The sequence below is a fragment of the Hemitrygon akajei genome, chromosome 23 (genome assembly GCF_048418815.1).
Source record: "Hemitrygon akajei chromosome 23, sHemAka1.3, whole genome shotgun sequence".
NCBI lineage: Eukaryota > Metazoa > Chordata > Chondrichthyes > Myliobatiformes > Dasyatidae > Hemitrygon > Hemitrygon akajei.
This window is the reverse complement of record NC_133146.1, coordinates 62721131-62744802: the sequence shown is the minus strand read 5'-3', so window position 1 is coordinate 62744802 and position 23672 is coordinate 62721131. Positions and strand designations below refer to the sequence as shown.

Here is a 23672-nt window from a genome sequence, read left to right as displayed (position 1 = left end):
CTGTGAGAGAATAGGGCCAATCAAGCGTGACAGTGGAAAAAGTGTGTATGGAATCGGAGAAGATAGCGGAGGTATTTAATGAATACTACTTTGCTTCAGTATTCACTAAGGAAAAGGACCTTGGTGATTGTCAGGATGACTTAAGCGGACTGAAAATCTTGAGCATACAGACGTTAGGAGGATGTGCTGGAGCTTTTGGAAAACATCAAGTTGGATAAGTCACCGGGACCGGATAAGATATACCCCAGGCTACTGTGGGAGGCGAGGGAGGAGATTGTTGAGCCTTTGGTAATGATCTTTGCATCATCAATGGGGACTGGAGGGTTCCAGATGTTGTTCCTTTATTCAAGAAAGGGAGTAGAGATAGCACAGGAAATTTTAGACCAGTGAGTCTTACTTCAGTGGTTGGTAAGTTGATGGAGAAGATACTGAGAGGCAGGATTTATGAATATTTGGAGAGGCATAATATGATTAGGAATAGACAGCATGGCTTTGTCAAAGGCAGGTTGTACCTGACAAGCCTGACTGAATTTTTTGAGGATGTGACTAAACACATTGATGAAGGTAGAGCAATAGGTGTAGTGTATATGGATTTCAGCAAGACATCTAATAAAGTACCCCATATGCAAGGCTCATTGAGAAGGCAAGGAGGCATGGGATTCAAGGGGACCTTGCTTTGTGGATCCAGAATTGGCTTGCCCACAGAAGGCAAAGAGTGGTTGTAGATGGGTCTTATTCTGCATGGAGGTCAGTGACCAGGGGTGTGCCACAGGGATCTGTTTTGGGATCCCTTCTCTTCGTGATTTTGATAAATGACCTGGATGAGGAGGTGGAGGGTGGGTTAGTAAATTTGCTGATGACACAAAGGTTGAGGTGTTGTGGATAGTGTGAAGGGCTGTCAGAGGTTACAGTGGGACATTGATAGGATGGTAAACTGGGCTGAGAAGTGGCAGATGGAGTTCAACCCAGATAAGTGTGAAGTGGTTCATTTTGGTAGGTCAAATATGATGGCAGAATATAGTATTAATGGTAAGACTCTTGGTAGTGTGGGGAATCAGAGGGATCTTAGGGCCATAGGACACTCAAAGCTGCTGCGCAGGTTGACTGTTTGGTTAAGAAGGCATACGATGTATTGGCCTTCATCAACCGTGGGATTGAATTCAAGAGCCGAGAGGTAATGTTACAGCTATATAGAACCCTGGTCAGACTCCACTTGGAGTACTGTGCTCAGTTCTGGTCACCTCACTACAGGAAGGATGTGGAAACTATAGAAAGGGTGCAGAGGAGATTTATAAGGATGTTTCCTGGATTTGGGAGCATGCCTTATGAGAATAGGTTAAGTGAACTTGACCTTTTCTCCTTGGAGCGACAGAAGATGACAGGTGACCTGATAGAGGTGTATAAGATGATGAGCGGCATTGATTGTGTGGATAGTCAGAGGCTTTTTCCCAGGGCTGAAATGGCTAACATGAGAGGGCAGTTTTAAGGTGTTTGGATGCAGGTACAGAGGAGGTGTCAGGGGTAAGTTGTTTTTTTTTTCACGCAGTGAGTGGTGAGTGTGTGGAATGGGCTGCCAGCAACGGTGGTGGAGATGGATACAATAGGGTCTTTTAAGAGACTCTTGGTTAGGTACATGGAGCTTAGAAAAATAGAGGGCTGTGGGTAACCCTGGTAATTTCTAAAGTATGTACCTGTTCGGCACAGTATTGTAAGCCAAAGGGCTTGTATTGTCCTGTCGGTCTTCTATGTTTCTAATAACCTATTCACCAATGCCTAGTTTGGTTCTCACAAGAACAACTTATTCCAAATGTCATCACAGCCTCATTTCAACCATAGATCAAAGAGGTAAATCTAAAGATTAAATGAGATTAACACGAGGTAAAAATTGGTCAAATGTGACATTAAATGCCTTGATAGAACTAATGTCAATGATCATCAAAGGAGATCATCAATGCAGAAGAACTTGGACAGAGTAGGAAAATGGGCAAAGAAGTGGCAGAAGGAATATAGTTTAGGGAAGCATATGGTCATGCACTTTGGTAGAAGGAAAAAGGCAGAAACATTTGCAGAATGCAGAAACTGGAGCTGCATGATTCCCTAAAGGTTGACTTGCAAGTTGAGTCTGTAGTAAGGAATACAAATGCAATGATAACATTCATTTTGAGAGGACTAGAATATAAAAACAAGGATATAATACTGAAGCATTGGCTAGAATGCATTTGGAGTATTGTGAGCAGATTTGGGTCCCATATCTAAGAAAGTATGTGCTGACATTGGAAAGAGTATAGGAGGTTTACAAAAATGACCCTAGGAATGCAAGGGTTAATGCATGCATACTGTTTGGTGGCTCTGGCCCTGCACACACTGAAGTTTAGAGGAATGAGGTGGGGGGAGGGAGGAGGGAGTTCCCTTTGAAACCTACAGAACATTAAAAGGCCTGGAGAGAGTGCCTAGGACCAGAAGGCGCAGCCTCAGAATAGAAGAACATCCTTTTAGAACGGACAAGAGGAGGAATTTGGACAAGAGGAGGAATTTAGACACGAGGAGGAATTTAGACACGAGGAGGAATTTCTTAAGCCAGAGGATGCTAAATTGCCATTGCCACAAACAGCTGTGGAGGCAGTTATTGTGTATATTTAAAGAGGAAGTTGATAGGTTTTTGATTAGTAAGGGCATGAAAGGTTATCGGGAAAAGGCAGGAGAATGGGGTTGAGAGGAAAAATAGATCAGCCATGATCAAATAGCAGAGCAGACTCAAAGGCCTAATTCCTGATCTACCACAGCTACTACAATTGAAATTAAGTGGCATTACTATTACTGGGTACCTTATCATCAATATTCCAGGAGGTCATCATTAATCAGATACTGAACTAGACCAGACACAGACACTGACACTCAGTGATCACTTTATTAGGTAACCTGTACACCTGCTCGTTAATGCAGATATCCAATCAGCCAATTATGTGGCAGCAACTGGATGCATAAAAGCATGCAGACATGGTCAAGAGTTTCAGTTGTTGTTCAAACCAAACATCAGAATGGGGAAGAAATGTCATTTAACTGACTGACTAAGGAATAATTGTTGGTGCCAGATAGGTGATTTGAATATCTCAGAAACTACTGATCTGCTGAGATTGTCACACATAAGTCTCCCGAGTTTACAGAGAATGGTGTGAAAACAAAAAGAACCATCCAATTAGTTGTAGTTCTGTGGCTGAAAATGTTTTATTAATGAGAGAGATCAGAGGAGAATGGAGAGACTGGTTCAAGCTGACAGTAAGGCGACAGTAACTCAAATAATGATGCATTACAACAGTGGTGTGCAGAAGAGCATCTCTGAACCTTGAACATCAAACCTTGAAGTGGATGGGCAGCAGAAAATAATGAATATACACTCAGTGGTCACTTTATTAGGTATAGGATGTACCTAATAAAGTCGCACAGAGTGTATATAACATGGCTATAATAGCAGGTGAAAAACAAGAAAAAATCTGCAGATGCTGGAAATCCAAGCAACAGACACAAAATACTGGAGGAACTGAGCAGGGTAGGCAGCGTCTGTGGAAAAAAAGTACAGTCAATGTTTCGGGCTGAGATCCTTCGGCAGGACTGGAGAAAAATAATGAGGAGGAGATTTAAAAGGTGAAGGAGGAGAGCAAGAAACATAAGGTGATGGGTGAAGCTGGGAAGGTGATTGGTCAAAGAGATACAGGGCTGGAGAAGGGGTAGTCTGATAGGAGAGGACAGGAGCCCATGGAAGAAAGAAAATAGAGGAGGAGCAACAGGGGGAGGTGATGGGCAGGCAAGGAGATAAGGGGAGAAAGGGAAAAAGGGATGGGGAATGGTGAAGGGGAGGGGCCATTTCTGGAAGTTCGAGAAATCAATGTTCATGCCATCAGTTGGAAGCTACCTAGACAGAACATAAGATGTTGCTCTTCCAACCTGAGTGTGGCTTCATTGCGACAGTAGAGGGGGCCATGGATTGACATATCGGAATGGGAACGGGAAGTGGAATTAAAATGGATGGCCACTGGGAGATCCTGCTTCTTCTGATAAATGGAGCGTAGGTTCTCAGCAATCTATGTTCTCAGTCTCCCAATCTATGTCAGGTCTCACCAACATACAGGAGGCCACAGTGGGAGCACCAGACATAGTATATGAACCCAACAGACTCACAGGTGAAGTGTTGCCTCACCTGGAGGGACTGTTTGGACCTTGAATGGTAGTAAGGGAGGAGGTGTAACACTTGTTCCGCTTGCAAGGATAAATGCCAGGAGGGAGATTAGTGGGGAGGGACAAATGAACAAGGGAGTTGTGTAGGGATTGGTCGACGACTGGTGCTGCTTCCTGTTCTGATGCTGAGCTTGTTGACTTAATCAACTTTGCCTCCAACTTCCACCTTTGCCTCAAATTTAACTGTTTCATTTCTGACACCTCCCTCCCTTTTCTCAATCTCACTGTCTCTATCTCTGGAGACATCTTATCTACTGGTTTCTATTATAAATCCATGAACTCTCCGATCCTGTTAATTGTAAAAATGCCATCCCCTTCAAGAGGACAAGAGGAACCCTATCCTAGGGTGGTGGGAGGATAGGGTAAGAAAGAGTGGACATGCATGAAATAGAAGAGATGATATTGAGGACAGCATTGAGGTTCTGCCATCTCCAACAGGATCCCACCACCAAGTGCATCTCCCCTCCCCCCCCCCCCCCCCCCCCACCTTCTGCTTTCCACAGGATCACTTCCTATGCAACTCCCTTCCTCATTTGTCCATCCTGATTCATCTCCCTCTTGGCATTAATTCTTGCAAGTGGAACAAATGCTATACCTGCCTCCACACCTCTTCTCTCACTACCATTCAGTCCTTCCAGGTGAGGTAACACCACCTGTGAGTCTGTTGGGGTCATATACTGTGTCCAGTGCTCCTGGTGTGGCCTCCTGTACATTGAGGAGACCTGACATAGATTGAGAGACCACTTCGCCGAGCACCTATGCTCCATCTGCCAGAAGAAGCAGGTTCTCCCAGCAGCCATCATTTTAATTTCACTTCCCATTCTGATATGTTAATCCATGGCCTCCTCTACTATCGTGATGAGGAGCAACACCTTATATTCTGTCTGGGGATAGCCTCCAACCTATATGTAACCATATAACAATTACAGCATGGAAACAGGCCATCTTGGCCCTTCTAGTCTGTGCTGAACTAGATGATACCTGATGGCCGAACCTGATGACATGAAGATTGATTTCTTGAACTTCCGGTAATGCCCCCCACCTTCACCATTCCACATTCCTTTTTCCCCCTCTCGCTTTATCTCCTTGCCTGCCCGTCTCCTCCATTCTCGCTTTGGTGCTCTCCTCCCTTTTCTTTTTTCCATGGCCTTCTGTCCTCTTCTATCATACTCCCCCTTCTCCAGCCCTGTATCCCTTTCACCAATCAACTTTTCAGCACTTAACTTCATCCCTCCCCCTCCCAGTCTCACCTATCACCTTGTGTTCTTCTCTCTCTCCTCCCCCACCTTTTAAATCTATTTATCTTTTTTTTACTCCAGTCCTGCCGAAGGGTCTCAACCTGAAATGTCGACTGTACAGACGCTGCCCAGCCTGCAGAGTTCCTCCAACAATTATAAAAGAAGGTGACAGGCTAGGTATTCAGTAATGAATCACACCTGAAAATCCTTCACCAATGTACAGAATAGAAGTGAAGAGTGTTACAACCTCAGCTCTCAGGAAATAACACTAGTAGCCAGGCCACAATAGGAACTGGATACAAAAGATATTTATTAAATGTAAGATAAAGGTAAAAAGGGTGATGTATGTGTGGTAATGTTGGCTGGAGAGAGAGAAGGACAGAGAGTGAGGGAGAGAGGGAGAGAGGCAGACATTTGAAGCAGTCCCCAGCAGGTGCTGGCAATGGATGGATGTTTGCAGGTGTCTCGGGGAACTGCAACACTGTTTAAAGAGGAAGCACAGGCCAGGAAATGTACAGGACATAGCAAGAGTATGTGGTTGAATAGCCTTCATTTGCCCGGACAAATATTGGCTTTGAAATAAATTGGCATCTTTTACCATTGCTAGACCTAAATGCAAAATCTTTTTGAGAAAGATCAAAAGCTTCATCATCTTTTGAAGGATAATAACAGATGGGTAATAAATGCTATCAATACCAGCTTTGCTTGCAAACCAAAAGTCAATACATTTTTAAAAATCCTTGAGTTTTCAAGAACCAACACTTCTATTCATTGCAAAATATATTAGCTGAATACTGACACATCATCAATTACGCTGAAGTTTGATTTTACATTCTGCCTATGTCTCTCACGGTACATGTGTTCCTTCAACATTAAGCTCTCCTAGGTTATTTTTACACAAAAAGAAGACAAAATCTCTATAGACTTTCTTGTCAGTTATGGCAATATGCCTACAGAGTTACCATGGTATCTGGGAACTAGCCTTTCTAGGTCACAATAGATCTGTGTCATTCAGAGTACAGACAGAATTCTATTTGAGAAGTCCTCCTCCTTTGGGTGGAGAATTTATGATCATACTAATGCAGAGGGAGATATCATCCCTATCAGAAAATACATTTGAATGTGCTTGTTAAAAAGAAACATGAAGCGTAGGGGAAATAAAGAAACAATTATGTGGTCACAATATAATAAGAGGAAATAAATAATGCAAATCCAGTTTCAGCAGTGAATAATGAATGTCATCAGACACAGCTTTAAGAGGAACAGAAGTGCTTGTGGTGCCTTAGCCAAATGAAAAACAAAGTTATCATGAAATTGGCACAAAGATTTATAGAACCATAAAGCCAAAACAAAGAAATTAGTGAGCTTATTGAGGCTTCCATTATAGAGCAGCAGAATGTCCCATCTTTAATAGTCATCCTAAAAGAAAAACCTGGCAAACACATTTTCAGTATACTTTAGACATAGGGCCTCTATACTCCTTGTTCCTGAATCAACTATGCATGAAGTATTGATTCATATGAAAATAATTAAGATATTCCACAGACACACAAATCAGACATTTGAAAACAAGCTGGTGACGGCATCATGAGGGCGACTAAAACAAAACTGGAAATAAGATCATAAGACATAGGAACAGAACTAAGCCATTTGGCCCATTGAGTTTTGTTTCCTGAAGGAAACCATGGTTACTTTGTCCCATCTTGTCCTGTGTTACCAAGTACTCCAGAACCACATCCTTAACAGTTGACTCCAAGTACTTCCCAAACACTAAGGTCAGGCTCACTTGTCTTTACATTCAGTCATGGCTGATCGTTTTTTTTCTTCCTCAGCCCCACTCCCTGGCCTCCTCCCTGTAACCTTTGATGCCATGTACAGTCAAGCTTTGCCTTAAATTACCTGGCCTCCACAGCTGCCTGTGTTAATAAATTCCTCAAATCCACCACCCTCTGAAGAAATTTCTTCACATCGCTGTTTTAAATGGATACCCTTCTATCCTGAGGTTGTGCCCTCTTGTCCTAGACTCCTCCACCATGGGAAACATCTTTTCCACAACTACTCTATCTAGGCCTTTCAACATTTGAAAGGTTTCAATAAGGTCCCCCCTCATTGAGAGAGATTCCAAGTTAGTACAGTACAGGAACAGGCCATTTGGCCTACAATGTGGTGCCAAACCAGTTAAAAAAGCAAATCAATAGCACACAAACAGTAATCCCTCCTACCTACACCATGTCCATATTCCTCCATGTTCCTTACATCTATCTGCCTATCTAAACATCTCTTCAAAGCTTCTAATGTATTTGCCTCTACCACAATACCAGGCAGGGTATTCCAGGCATCTATGACTCTCTGATTAAAAAAAATACCCCTCACATCCCTTTGAACTTACCCCCTTTCATTTTCAATGCATGCCTTAGATGGAGTTTACCACCCGCTTTGGGCTGCATTCACAAGCAACCCGACTCCGAGCATGCCCTCTGGTATTAGACAATTCAATCCTGGGCAACATGCTCTCTGTCCACTCTATCTCTATCTATGCCTCTCATAATCTTGTAAACCTCTATCAGATCTCCCCTCTGCCTCCAGCACTCCAGAGAAAACAACTCAAGTTTATCCAGCTTCTTGTGATAGCACATGCCCTCTAAATCAGGCAGATCCTAGTAAACCTCTTCTGCACCCTCTCCAAAGCCTCAACATCCCTCCCACTGTGGGGTCACCAGACCTGTACACAGTACTCCAGATGTGGCCTAACTCGAGTTTTATAAAGTTGCAACATAACCTCCTGACTTTTGAACAATGCCTCAACTAATAATAGTAAGCATTCTATAGCCTTCTTAACCACCTTATCAACCTATGTAGCAACATTCAAGAGCTATGAACTTGGATCCCAAGATCTCTCTGCTTGGTAACTCTGTTAAGGATCTTGCCCTTAACAGTGTACTGTCTCTTTGCATTTGCCCTACCAAGATGCAACACCTTATATTTATCTGGATTAAACTCCATCTGCTATTTCTCAGCCCATATCTGCAATTGATATTGTGCTATATCCTTTGCAGTCTTCTACACTATCCACAACTCCACTAATCTTGGTATCACCTGCAAATTTACTAACTCACCCATCTACATTTTCATCCAGTTCATTTACATACATCCAAACAGCAGAGGTCCCAGCACAGATCCTTGTGGAAATCCACTACTTACAGACCTCCAGCTCAAATAAGTCCCTTCAACCACTACCCTGTCTTCCATGTGCAAGCAATATCCGGCCTCTCCAGGCTTTCCTTATTCCTTTCTTTGGTTCTTTTCTGGCTTCTTAATACTCCTCATATGCTTCATTTGATCCTAACTTCTGAAACTTTACATACTTTTCCTTTATCTTCTTGATTAAATTTATCACCTGTCTGGACGTCCAAGGTTTTCTTATCTTTCCATCCCAGTTCTTTCTTCCGACAGGAAAATACTTTTCCTATATTCTGTTCAATTGATCCTTTGAACACCCTCTATATGTCTGATGTGGGCTTGCCAGAGAAAAGGTGTCCCCAATTAACTCTTCTTAGTTTCTGCCTGATGTCATCGTAATTTGTCCTACTCCAATTTAAAGCTCTCCTAAAATGACCTTGCCTATCCTTAATTATTGCCTGAAAGTTAAGGAACTGTGGTTACTGTTCACCCACTGAAAGGTCAGTCACAAGGCCAGGCTCTTTACCCAACACCAGGTCTAGTACGGCCCTTCCTCTTATTAGAACGTCCACATATTGATTTAAGAAACTCTCCTGGATACACTTAACAAATTCTGCTCCAATCAAACCCCTTATATTAAGGTGATTCCAGTTTATATTAGGGATGTTGAAATACCCCTGTGACAATAACCTTATTATTTTTACACATTTCCTCAATCTGATCATATATCTGTTTCTCAATGTCCCGGAGGCTATTAGGGGGTCTGTAGTACAAATACGCCAGTGTGAATACACCCTTCCTATTCCTGAGTTCCACCCAAATCGACTCAGTGTCTGACCCCTCCATTATATCTCTCCTGAGTGCAGCTGTGATATTGTCCCTGATTAGTAGTGCAACTCAATCACCCACCCCCTTACCTCATCCTCTATCTTTTCTAAAAATTCAAAAAAATTTGGTACATTAATCACCGATTCCTGCCCCTCTCTCAACCAAGTTTCAGTAATGGCTACAATATTGTTGTTCCATGCTCTAAATTCATCACCTTTTCTATAAAACTCCTAGCATTAAACTATACAGAAGTCAAACTATCCAATCTTTTATATCTGTTGTTTTGATTTTGCCTTTCAATACTTTCCCTTACCTCTACCTTCTGGTCCGATTCTTCCCTTAATGAAGTGGGCTCCAGTTCCAACCCCCTGCAAAACTGGTTTAAACTCTCCTGAGTAGCATTAGCACAGCTCGTGACCAAGATACTGGTTTCCCTCCAGTTCAGGTGCAATCTATCTCTCTCGTATAGATCACACCTTCCCCAGAAAAGGTTCTAATAATCTATCTTCATAGCCACTCATTCATCCATGCTATCACCCCATTCACCGTGACAGTGCTGTCTGAAAAGAGGAGGCTGTCCAAGTTGCATGCCATCTTGAACAATATCTTCCATCCACTCCATAATGTACTGGTTAGGCACCGGTGTACATTCCACCGAGATGCAACACTAAGTGTCATAGGAAGTCATTCCTGCCTGTGGCCATCAAACTTTACAACTCCTTCCTCGAAGTGTCAGATACTCTGAGCCAACAGGCTGGTCCTGGACTTATTTCCACTTGGCATAATTTACTTATTATCATTTAATTATTTCTGGTTTTATTTTGCTATATTTCTACTCTATTCTTGGTTGGTGCAACTGTAACGAAATTCAGTTTCCCTCAGGATCAATAAAGTAGGTCTGTCTTGTCTGTCTGTCATTCCTACCTGCACTAGCAGGTTGCACAGACAGTAATCTGGAGATTACAACCCTGGGGGTCCTTCTCTTCAGCCTCTTTCCTAACTCTATATACTCACTGTGCAGGACCTCTTACCTTTTCTGCCTATTGAATGAGGAGAGATTAAAAGGCACAGGTTTAGAAATTGCACAGAAGGTGCAAAGTGATTTGTTCACAAAGATAAGAACCTTGATGATTTATAGATTTGAATACTTATGTATATACGTAAATGTAATATAAACTCACATAATCCATTAATTCATGTGCACCACAGTTGAGCATCAAATGTAGGTCCTCTCCCAATGTCATTTGTAGTGTGGTACAAGCCTCTTGAATCACCTCAAAAGCTTGTTCTATACGATCATAACCTTTCTTCCAGCAACCCAAGTGAGACATTACTGCAGGCTGAATGTAGAAACAAGTCTTTTGGTCTGTTTGCGTTAAAAAACAGATTCAGTGATCTGCAATAATAACCCCTTCCCTCCACCTACAAAAACAGAGATAGTAAGGCTTGCCTGCTTTGTTTTAAAATAGTGGACTCCAGTTAATTGGGTCACATCAGGGGCAGTACATTTTGGCTTAACTAAGCAGCTGCCCCAATTGGCCGAAGTTTCATGTAAATAGTTAAAAAGGTATAAAAAGACAAAATGAGTAACAAATTATACATTTAAATGAAATACGGAACAAATTAGAACACTACCAATCGCATGACAGTACTATAAAATTGTGTATTAGTTCCTAATAAGTATCGATGGAGGAATTCATCCATGTCATGTTCTTTTGACTGTAAATTAATAAAATCAGTGCAGATAGTGGACTGCCTTCATACAATCCTATCAACGACTGCATCCTCCAAATCTTCATTTTCATTGTAACATTCAAGATGATCGTCAATACCTTCAAATTCTTGCAGTTCCTAACATGTTGAAGTAATGAAATGGTTTCATTTTCACTTCTGGATGCTTCTGGCATCTTCAAGCTGGAATGCTTGAAACCAGAATGAACAAAACAGTTCTGAATTGTTTTTCTGATTATTTGCCAACTATCAGTGCCAATAATCAGTTTTCTTTTTAAACAAACACATGCGAGTGATGCCATTTAAAAACTGTTCACTCAAAGAAGGTGCTGTGTCTAACAGCCATGCAAGTGCATGCGACTGATGCAAGTTAGAACCTGTTAGAACATGTCTCTTGCCTCCCTTAAGCAGCATCATGTCCCAAATAAACAAAGGTAATCCTGGTTATTTTCTCCATCGGTGTTTGTTCTTTAAGAGGTGTTCTAAATAAGCAGCTGCCCCAGTTAACTCATGGCCCAATTAATCGGGATTTATTATAACATGAATCCAAATATATACTGTAAAATACTTTCAAGAATGCTTAGTATGACAAATGGATCATTCTTTAATATATTCTTACTCCATGTTTTGGTTGTAACATCCATTTGCTTATTTCTTGCTGAAGATTTCTCATCATTTTCAGAGCCTAGAAGACAATATCAAACAGCTCTAATTATATTCTCAGATCATGTCAAGGTAGTAGTAAAAGTAAGGAGGTTTTCCAGATTTGTCAATCAATATTTTAAATTTTCCAGCTTGAATGGATTGCTTAGCTAAATATTTTTCATGAGGAGCTATTATCATTATAGCAGAGTACTTGGAAACATTTAAGGTAATCAAGCAAAATCAACATGGTTTTCAGAATCAGGTTTATTATTATCGGCATGTGACATGAAATTTGTTAACTTTGATGCAACAGTTCAATGCAATACATAAAATAATAATAATAAATAAGTAAATAAGTTACAGTATACGTATATTGAATAGATTAAAAAATTAGCAAAAAACAGAAATACTGTATATTAAAAAATAGTTAGGTCGTGTCCAAGGGTTCAATGTCCATTTAGGAATTGATGGTAGAGGAGAAGTTCCTGAATCATTGAGTGTGTGCCTTCAGGCTTCTGTACCTCCTACCTGATGGTAACAGTGAGAAAAGGGCATTCTCTGGGTGCTGGAGGTCCTTAATAATGGATGCTGCTTTTCTGAGACATCACCCCCTGAAGATGTCCTGGGTACTTTGTAGGCTAGTACCCAAGATGGAGCTGACTAAACTTACAACCCTCTGCGGCTTCTTTCAGTCCTGTGCAGTAGCTGCCCCCCTCCCCCATACCAGAGAGTGCTGCAGCCTGTCAGAATGCTCTCCATGGTACATCTATAGAAGTTTTGGAGTGCATTTGTTGATAAGCCAAATCTCTTCAAACTCCTAATGAAGTATAGCCGCTGTCTTACCTTCTTAATCGATATGTTGGGACCAGGTTAGATCCTCAGAGATCTTGACACCCAGGGATCTTCTGATCCCTCAATGATGATTGGTATGTGTTCCTTCATCTTACCTTTCCTGAAGTCCACAATCAGCTCTTTCAGTCCCTATACACTTCTATCACCCATCAAAAAGGCCTCAAAGCTCTGCTTCTTTCTTTACAAAAGAACCAACCAATCCCTCTCTACCACCACCATCTTCTATCTGACAGAATGGTCCTCACCCTGAACAACTTTTCCTTCTGCTCCTCCCACTTTCTCCGAACTCAAGGGGTAGCCATGGCAACTTGCATGGGCCCCAGATATGCCTGCCTCTTTGTTGGCTATGTAGAATAGTCCATGTTCGAAGCTCTTCCCAGTTATATTCCCCAACAGTTTCTCCGCAACAACTATAACAGCATTGATAAACTCAGCATAGGTGCATGAAGCAATCTTATCAACTTTGCTTCTAACTTCCACCCTATCCTTAAATTCACTTGTTCCGTCTCTGACATCTCTCTGTCCTTTATTGATTTCTCTGTTTCCAGCTCGGGAGACAAGCTGTCAAACAACATCTTTTATAAACCTACTGATTTTCACTGTTACCTCAACCATACCTCTTCCTGTCCTATCGCCTGTAAAAATGCCATTCCCTTTTCTCAGTATCTTCACTTCCCCTGCAACTGTTCCCAGGACGCAGCTTTCTGTTCCATGACATCAGAGATGTCCTCCTTCTTTAAAGTATGGGGTTTCCCCTCCTTCCCTTCATCCGCATCTCCACCATTTCCCATACATCTGCGCTCACCCATATTCCTATCGCCTTTAATAGTGGTAAGAGTTCCACTTGTCCTTCTCTACCACCCCATCAGCCTTCACATCCCATACATTATCCTCCACAACTTCCGCCATCTCTGTACATATCTTTACCTGCTTCCCTCCCTGCTTTCCGCAGAGAAAACTGAGTTACAGAGAAAGGTTGAATAGGTTAGGACTTTATTCCCTGGAGCGTAGAAGAATGAGGGGAGATTTGATAGAGGAATATAAAATTATGACAGGTGTAGATAGAGTGAATGCAAGCAGGCTTTTTCTACTGAGGCTAGGGGAGAAAAAAACCAGAGGACATGGGTTAAGGGTGAAGGGGGAAAAGTTTAAAGGGAACATTGGGGGGGGGCTTCTTCACACAGAGAGTGGTGGGAGTGTGGAATGAGCTGCCAGATGAAGTAGTAAATGCGGGCTCACTTTTGACATTTAAGAAAAACTTGGACAGGTACATGAATGAAAGGTGTTTGGAGGGATATGGGCCAGGTGCAGGTCAATGGGACTAGGCAGAAAAATGGTTTGGCACAGCCAAGAAGGGCCAAAAGGCCTGTTTCTGTGATGTAATGTTCTATCATTCTATGGTTCTATGGATCACTCCCTCCACGATTCCCTTGTCCATCCATCTTTCCCCACTAATCTTCCTCCCAGCACTTATCTCTGCAAGTGGCTTAAGTGCTACACTTGCCCATTCACCTCCCTTCAGGGCCCCAGGAAGTCCTTCCAGGTGAGGCAACACACCACCTGCGAATCTCATAGGGTTGCTTATTGTGTCCAGTGCTCCCAATGCAGCCTCCTCTACATTGGTGAGACACGTCATAAACTCTGGGGTCGCTTTGTTGAACATTTCTGCACTATATGCCCCAAGTGGGACTTCCCAGTGGCCAAGCATTTTAATTCCATTCCCATTCCTGTTCCAACGTATCAGTCCATGGCTGCTTCTTGTGCCAAGATCAGGTCACTCTCATTGTGAAGGAGTAACACTTTATATTCTAACCCAAAACGTAGACTGTTCATTAATTTCCATAGATGCTGCCAGACCTGCTGGGTTCCTTCAATATTTTGTGTGTGTTACTCTGGATTTCCAACATCTGCAAATCTCTTGAGTTTATCTTTATCAGAATAGACAATTTTAACATCTAACAGGTTTCTTCATGAGGTTAGATCAGTTAAATAGCACTTAATCAAATAGGTCAGACAAATGCATAGTCAAATGTCTTACCTTTTTATAACCAAGATTAGGTTGAGGAACTGCTATCACTTCTTTCAGCAATCTTAATTTACCCCCAGATGACTTCCCACAGTCAAGTAAACTTACTAATGGAAGTGGCATTCTCATCTTCTTTGGGGATTCCTAAAATGAAAATTAAAGATTAATTTAATGGAAATATGAAAGTAGTTTTTATAAAGCAAAGAGTAATTTTCTAGTACATATGTAATTTGAATTGAATATTATAATTTTCAGGTACTTGGCAAACCTATTTCCCCCTGAATATTTAGAAAATTAATAATTAGAGTTGTTTAATGTACTATTAATTTGTACTCATTTTGCAGCTGAATTTACACCATTTATATCCAACAACACCACACTACAGCCAGTACGAACCGTAGAAATGATATATAGACTGATACGTTTGTATTAATAGCAAACATCAACATTAAGTGATTGCTAATTTAGCTCAAAACATTGTAACTTCCCTCCTTATAGACAGTAATAGAAATCAGTTTTTGGTTGTAAGACAGAGGTGACAGAGTGGCAAATGAAATGAAGGCAACTGAGTCTTCCAAATGAGAGTGAATAGAAAATCTCTAACATTGTAAACAATTAATATAAGAAATAATTATCAAAGATTATTATCTGCTAAATGACGAGATCAGAGAGATTACTATTTTTGATTCCTCTCCTAGATGGCCCTGTGATTTAAACTAAATAGAAATTATAACTTATTATTTTATCAAAATAGATAAGATGATAAATGATTTGATGATAGTAACAATAATGGCTTAATAAAAGCTAATAAAATATGTAAACATATTTTAATAAAGTTGGAAGGCAAGTACTGTTCTATTGTTTCATTTACAAGAATTGGATGAGTTCTGAGGTGACTGATGATGCCAATGCGGAAACTGCAGACTCTTCCACATATGGGGCACGAGATACCCAACAGGGCAGGGCGTAGGTGGGTAGTTTCAGAGATGGTATACTCCTTCCACCATTTATGCTAAGCTTTGTGTGTTCCCATTGAATGGACTTCAGCTTCTCAATGTTATTACAAATCTTTCCATTCCAATTTAAATGGTAACATGCCAGGGATCCCAAGACATGGTGGAGATGTACTTTCTCAAAGAAGCTTGGAGCACATCCTTAAATCTATCTTTGTTCCTCTGGTAATCTCTTCCTAGGACGGAGCTCAGACCATAGTGTGGGGGAACTCCATAGAGATGATCAACAGCTGGCTCAAAGACCTGAAGGGTCCTGGTATCCTTTGTGATCACGGTTCAAGGAAAAATTTGATAAGCTTATTTAAAGCTCATACTTAGATAGTTAATATGCCAATGCTTCTCTCTTAATCTTACAGTTACACTTCAATGTAGTTAGCCTCTCCAACAAAAATTCATTACACTCGGATAACAGAGGTAGTCCTGTTGATGCTTTTCTGAAAGGCAAGCTTATCTTATCCCACTTCTATATGTCCTTACAACTACCTGCTTTGAGGCCCTATCATGTTCTTACAGCTATATCCTTTAAGGCCTCATGATTTACTTGTTTTTCTAAGTGAGCCAGTTTGCTCAGCTGGGTTATCTTTATCTCTATCCATCTGCACTATTCCACCTATTATCATCTTTCAAGTAGCCTTGTTAGTACCTTAATTAGAATATTAGTGCCTGAATATTATAATTATGTGTCTGAAATTCCAAGCTTCATTGCTTAAGTAGAGTCACTAAAATAGTTTCATAGTACAGTATAGCCCATGATGTTGTGCCGGCCCTCTAATTTACTCCAAGATCAATCTAACAGTTCCTTCCCACATAACATTTCATTTTTCTATCACTCATGTGACTATCTAAAAGTCTCATAAATGTTTCTAATGTATCTGCTTCTACCACCACAACCAGCTGTGTGTTACCACTCTATAAAAAATTATACCTCTGACATCCCCCTATACTTTCCTCCAATAACCTTAAAAGTATGTCTTCTCATATTAGCCATGGCGGCCCTCGGCATTGCCTCTTATCATCTTATATACCTCTATCAAGTCGTATCTTCTATCATCCTCTTTTACTCCAAAGAGAAAAGCCCTAGCTTGCTCAACCTTTCCTCATAAGACAAGCTCTTTTATTCAGGTAGCATCCTGGTAAATCTCCTCTGCACCCTCTCTAAAGGATCCACGTTCTTCCTATAATGAACTTAAAACAATAGTGCAAGTGTGGTCTAGCTGGAATTTTATAGAGCTGCTACATTACTTTGTGGCCTCTGAACTCAATCCCCAGACTAATAAAGGCCAATACACCATATGCCTTCTTGCTTACCCTATCAACTTATGTGGTTACTTTGAGACATGTATGCATTTGGAATACATGTCTACACTGTTCCTCTACACTGTTAAGAATCCTGAAATTAACCTTGTACTCTGCTTTCAAGTTCAACATTCCAAACTGTATCACTTCACACTTTTCCAGATTAATAGGATGCAGAGATGGGCTAAGTTGCAGATAGAGCTCAATGTCCCTTCAACAACCTTCTACACGATCAATAACCTTCCTTTGTATAATCTACAAACTTACTAACCCACTCTTCCATTTCCTCATACAAGTTATTTATAAAAATCCCAAAGTGTAAGTTTTCTAGAATAGATCTCTGTGGAACACCACTGATCAAGGGCCTCCAAAGAGAATATGCTCTATCTATGCTCCCTAAGCAAGCCAATTCTGAAGCTATGCAGCCATGTTTCCATTGATCCCATGCCTTATGACTCTTTGAATGAGCCAACCATGGGGAATCTTGTTGAATGCCTTATGAAAGTGCATATATACCACATCCACTGTCCTACCTTCATCAATTTGTTTTGTCTCTTCCTCAAAAAAGTCTATCAGATTCATGAGGCACGCTCTACCCACCATCACAATGCCATGCTGACTCTCCCTAATCATACTATGCTTCTCTAAATTCTCATAAACCCTGTCCCTAAAAATACCTTTCCCGCCACTGATGTAAGACTCACTGGTCTATAACTCCCAGAAACTGAACAGAGTAACATTTGTCATCTTCCAATCTTCTGTTACTACTTGTGTGGCCAGTGGGAACATGTGTCTTTTGTTCTTGTGACATGTTTCTACCTCTCTTATCAACCATTTATTCTTCATCCTATAATTCTTTTCCTGCCTCAAATGGAACATCTTATCCAGAACCCCATACAAATGCTCCTTAATCGACCTCACATTTCATTGAGAACATCTGTTTCTAGTTTATGCTCCCACATTTCTGTCTAATAGCATCATACCAAGTCCTCCCTCAATTAAATATTTTCCCATATTATTTCCGTATCCTTTTCCAAAGCTATGCAATTCAAGGAGATGCGGTCACTGTCTTCAAAACGCTCACCCACTGAGAGATTTGTCACCTCACCAGGTTCACTGCCTAGTATCAAATGTTGTATGGCCTCTCCTTGTGTTGGTCTGTCCTAATGTTGTGTCGAAAATCCTTTCTAAACACGCCTCACAAATTTTGCCTCATTTAATCTTTTGCATTAACAAGGTGGCAATTAATGTCAGGGAAGTTGACAACAACTCAGTAGTCTGCCTTCTGATCTGCTCCTATATATCCTTATAGCTATTAGGGGGCAGGGCTATAGAATACCCTCAATAGTGTGATTTCTGTTTCTGACTTCCACCTACATTGACTCAGTAGATGATCCACAGCTGTGATACTATCCCTGATAAGAATTGCCAATCCCCCACCTCTATTACCTCCTTCTCTGTCACTTTTGAAACATCTAAACTTCAGAATATCCAGCAGCCATACCTACCCTTCTCTCTGTGATGGCCACAATGTTGTAGTTCCATGTACTGATCCATAGTCTAAGTTCATTACCCTTGTTTGTGATACTTCCTGCATTAAGGTAAACACATTTCAACCCAGCTAACTGGCTGCATTTATGCCTTATCCATTACCTGTCTTTCCTCACAGTCTCCTTACACATTGCATCTGTCTTTATACAAACTACTCCATCATTTGTCCTATCATTCTGATTTCCACCTCCCTACTAACCTCGCTTAAACCCTCCCTAACATTAATTTAAAATGTTACCACTCTGTGAACGTAAACTGCTATATTTATCAAGGATCTTTAAAGGCAACCATTTTTACTTTTTCTTATAGAACTATTTTATCCTTAAATATTTTCTTATCCAAACTTAAAACCTATGTTTTCCTTATTAGACTTTATGGAAATTATCACCTTCTAAACATTATCTTCATTAATTACAAACATGCCCATTTTTATTCAAGTCTCCCCCTTCAAGTAGAGTCAATGAATCAGCTGTTGTTCTTATCATTATTTTAAAATTGAAGAACTAAATTCCATCAGGTTATATTCAACTTTTTTTTACAATATTTTATACCTATAATCTAATTATCTATAAATTTAATTTTCTAGACATTTGTACAAATAAAAGCATTTATCATACTCATTTCATAGCTTCTGATAATATATAACCACTGTTGCTTTATCCATGTTTGTCTTCAGAATCTCACACCATGTTCTCATATAGCCTGTATTCATAACAGTTTGTACTCCACTTAGCTCAACAGATTGTTCAAATATCATTTACCCTTGAGAAATAATATTCTATATTATTAACATTTCATCTCTACACAACTCAGTATAACAATGGATGAGAGTGAGCTGCAAAGAGATGACATAGTAATGACAATGTTAATACAAACTCCCATTACACAACACTTATAAATTTAATCCTCTCCCCCATTACCTTTATAACTCCACTCTAGAATAGCATTGTTATTTTCTTCATTTCCCTTTCCCTCATCATTTTGGATCATTCTCCACAAGATATTCACTCATCTCATTCTTATCCATTCAAGAATGCAGTAATATTTAAAAAATGCAGTGTTGCTTTCTGAGTACTAATTTCATTAAAGTCTAAACAATATGATAAATATTCAAAATATAATTAATGGATAATAATTTAAAGTTACACAAACAGGTAATGGGTTACAAACTGATTAAAGCAAACAACCTTCTGTGATATTGCGGCAGTAACAAATTAGATTTTATACTGCTCCATCTGCTTGTTTTCCATATGCAGTAGTAATTAATATAATAAATGCAAAAAGAGAAAGTTCTCCTACCTCTGCTTGGTTCAGTGAAGCAATGTATAAATACAAGTGGGTCTTCTGTAGTTTGGCTGCAGCCTTGGCCATTGCCAGTGATACCACACCAATTGCTACACTGCCAGGAAGTAATGCTTCCGGTGGGTAACGGGGATTGATTGTCTTTTCTGGAACATTACTTCTTTTGTCTGCAAATTAAGTTATTAATATGAGCTTCCTGGCTAATTTTAGACCATAAGACATAGGAGAAGAATTAGGCCATTTGGCCCATCAAGTCTGCTCCGCCACTCAATCATAGCTGATCCTTTTTCCCTGCCTCAGCCTCACTCCTCAGCCTTCTTCCCATAACCTTTGATGCTGTGTTCAATCAAGAACCTATCAAACTCTCCCTTAAATACTCCCAATGGCCTGGCCTCCACACCTGCCTGTGGTAATTAATTCCACAAATTCTGCACCCTTTGGCTAAAGAAATTTCTCCACATCTCTATTTTAAATGGATACCCCTCTATCCTGAGGCTGTGCCCTCTTGGCCTTGATTCCCCCACCATGGTAAACATCTTTTCCATATCTACTCTGTCTATGCCTTTCAACATTTGAAAGGTTTCAATGAGATCCCCTCATCCTTCTAAATTCGAGTAAGTACAGACCTAGAATCAAAATTTCTTTGTATGATAACTCTTTCATTCCTGGAATCATCCTTGTGAACCTCCTCTGAACCTTCTCCAATGCCAGCACACCCTTTCTTAGATGAGGAGCCCAAAACTGTTCTCAATACTCAAGGTGGGACCTCACCAGTGCCTCGTCTCTGTTTTTGTATTACAGACCACTTGAAATGAATGTGAACATTGCATTTCCCTTCCTCACCACTGACTTTACCTGCAAGTAAAACTTTGGGGTATTCTGCACATGGAATCCAGAGTCCCTTTGCATATCAGATTTTTGAATTTGCTCCCCATTTAAAAATGTTTTCTACTACCAAAGTGCATGACCATGCATTTTCCAATATTGTATTTCATTTGCCCCACTCTCTTGCCCATTCTTCTAATCTGTCTAGGTGCTTCTGCAGACTACCTGTTTCCTCAGCACTACCTGTCCCTCCACCAATCTTACATCATCTGCAAATTTTGCAACAAAGTCATCTATTCCATCATCTAAATCATTGACGAAAGTGTAAAAAAGCAGTTCCAACACCAACCTCTGAGGAACACAACTAGTCACTTGCAGCAAACTGGACTTTTTTCTCCAGTTCTGCCAAAGGGTTTTGGCCCGAAATGTCTACTGTGTTTTTTTTTATAACTGCTGCCTGGTCTGCTGAGTTCCTCCAGTATTTTGTGCGTGCTACTTGGATTTCCAGCATTTGCAGATTTTCTTTAGTTTCAGAAAAGGATTATTTTATTCCTACTCACTACCTCCTACCAATCAGCCAATGCTTGAACCATGCCAGTAACTTTACAGTATTATCATGGGCTCTTAACTTGGTAAGCAGCCTCAAGTGTAGCACCTTGTCAAAAGGCCTTCTGAAAGTCCAAATATATAACACCCACTGCATCCCCTTTATCTTGCTTACATGTAATCTCCTCAAAGAATTCCAAAAGGCTCATCAGGCAGGATTTTCCCTTAAGGAAACCATGCTGACTTTGTACTATCTTGTCCTGTATCACCATGTACTCTATGACTTCTGCCTTAACAATTGACTTCAACATCTTCCCAACCACTGAGGTCAGGCTAACTGGTCTATAATTTCCTTCCTGCTGCTTTCTTAAAGAGTGGAGTGACATTTGCAATTTTCCAGTCCTTTGGCAACATGACACAGTCCAAGGACTTTTGAAAGGTCATTACTAATGCCCCCACAGTCTCTACAGCCACCCATTTCACAAGATCACAGAAAAAAAGAGCAGAAGCAGGCCATTCAGCCCATCGAGTCTGCTCTGCCACTCCAACATAAGCTAAACTATTCTCCCATCTAGTTCCAATTTCCGGCTTTATCCCCATATCCCTTGATACCCGGATTAATTAGATACCTATCAATCTCCTCCTTAAACCTCCTCAATGATCGGGCCTCCACAGCTGTTCGTGGCAATGAAATCCATAAATCCACGACCCTCTAGCTAAAAAAATTTCTCCTCATCTCTGTTCTAAATGGGTATGCCTGAACTTTTTTTGTGCACTTTACGCAGTCCAGTGTAGGTCTGTAGTCTTGCTTCCTCTGTGTTTTTTTTTTATTATGTAGTTCAGTCTAGTTTTTTGTAATGTGTCATGTAACACCATGGTCCTGAAAAACGTTGTCTCATTTTTACTATGCACTGTACCAGCAGTTATGGTCGAAATGACAATAAAAGTGACTTGACTTGACTAATTCTAAGATTGTGGCCCCTTGTCCTGGACTCACCCACCAAGGGAAACAGCCATTCCATATCTACTCTGTGCAATCTTTTCAACATTTGAAATGTTTCTATGAGATCCCCTCATTCTTCTATACTCTAATGAATACAGTCCAAGAGCTGACAAATGCTCCTCATATGTTAGCCCCGCAATCCAGGAACAATCCTCGTAAATCTTCTCTGAACTCTCTCCAACATCAGTACATCCCTTCTAAGGTAGGGGGCACAAAACTGCACACAGTATTCCAAATGAGATCTCACCAGTGCCCCATAGAGCCTCATCAACAGCTCTTTACTCTTATACACTATTCCTCTTGAAATGAATGTCAACATAGCATTCGCTTTCCTTACTGCCGATCCAACCTGGTGGTTAACCTTTAGGGTATCCTGCATGAGGACCCCCAAGTCCCTTTACATTTCTGATTTTTGAGTTTTCTCCCCATCTAAATAATAATCTGTCCGATTATTTCTTCTTCCAAAATGTACAACATACATTTCTCAACATCGTATCTCATTTCAGAACCCTAGGATGCAATTTATCTGGTCCAGTTCTTTCAGCCTTTTGAGCACCTCCTCCTTTGTAATAGTAACTGTACTCACTTCTCTTCCCTCACATCTTTCAACATCTGGCACACTGCTAGTGTCTGCCACAGTGAAGACTGATGTAAAATACCCATTGAGTTCATCTGCCAACTCCTTGCCTCTCCATTTTTATTTCTCCGGCCTCATTTTCTAGTGGTGCTATATCCACTCTCAATGTTCTCTTATTTTTAACATACTTAAAGCTTTTATTATCCATTTGATATTATTTGCTAGCTTGCTTTCATATTTCTTCTTCTCCCTTCTAATGATTCTTTTAGTTGCTCTCTGTAGGTTTTTAAACCCTTCTCAATCCTCTGTCTTCCCACTAATTTTTGCTTTGTGGTACGCCATTTCTTTTGCTTTTACGATAGCTTTGACTTCCCTTGTCAGCCAGTTGTACAATTTTGCTATTTGAGTATTTCTTCGTTTTTGGAATACATCTATCCTGTACTTTCCTAATTTTTTTTCCAGAAACTCAGACTATCGCTGCTCTGCTGTCATCCCTGCCAGCATCCCCTTCCAATTTACTTCAGCCAACTACTCTCTCACACCACTGCAATTTCTTTTACTCCACTGAAATACTGCGCCGTCAGATTTTACTTTCTCCCTATCAAATTTCAAGTTCAACTCAATCATATTGTGATCACTGTCTCCTAAGGGTTCTTTTACCTTAAGCTCCCTAATCACTTCCTTCCTGTTCATTACATAACATCTAACCAAGTATAGCTGATCCTCTAGTACAGTCAATGACAAAGTGCTCTAAAAAGCCATCTCGTAGGCATTCAACAAACTCACTCTCGAGATTCATTTCCAATCTGATTTTTCCCAACCGACC

The 23672-nt window shown here is 40.6% G+C and overlaps 1 protein-coding gene across 2 annotated transcripts in view; it reads right to left on the bottom strand.

The window, feature by feature from the left end:
• The window catches only part of eno4 (enolase 4), a 91173-nt gene that overhangs the window by 23504 nt on the left and 43997 nt on the right, over positions 1–23672 (bottom strand). For both annotated transcript variants that reach the window (XM_073027838.1, XM_073027839.1), the window contains 4 exons: positions 19893–20062; positions 14746–14877; positions 11830–11895; positions 10661–10819 (listed from right to left, as the gene is read on the bottom strand). In XM_073027838.1, the coding sequence (XP_072883939.1) occupies positions 10661–10819; positions 11830–11895; positions 14746–14877; positions 19893–20062 (527 nt within the window). The remainder of the gene's footprint in view (positions 1–10660; positions 10820–11829; positions 11896–14745; positions 14878–19892; positions 20063–23672) is intronic.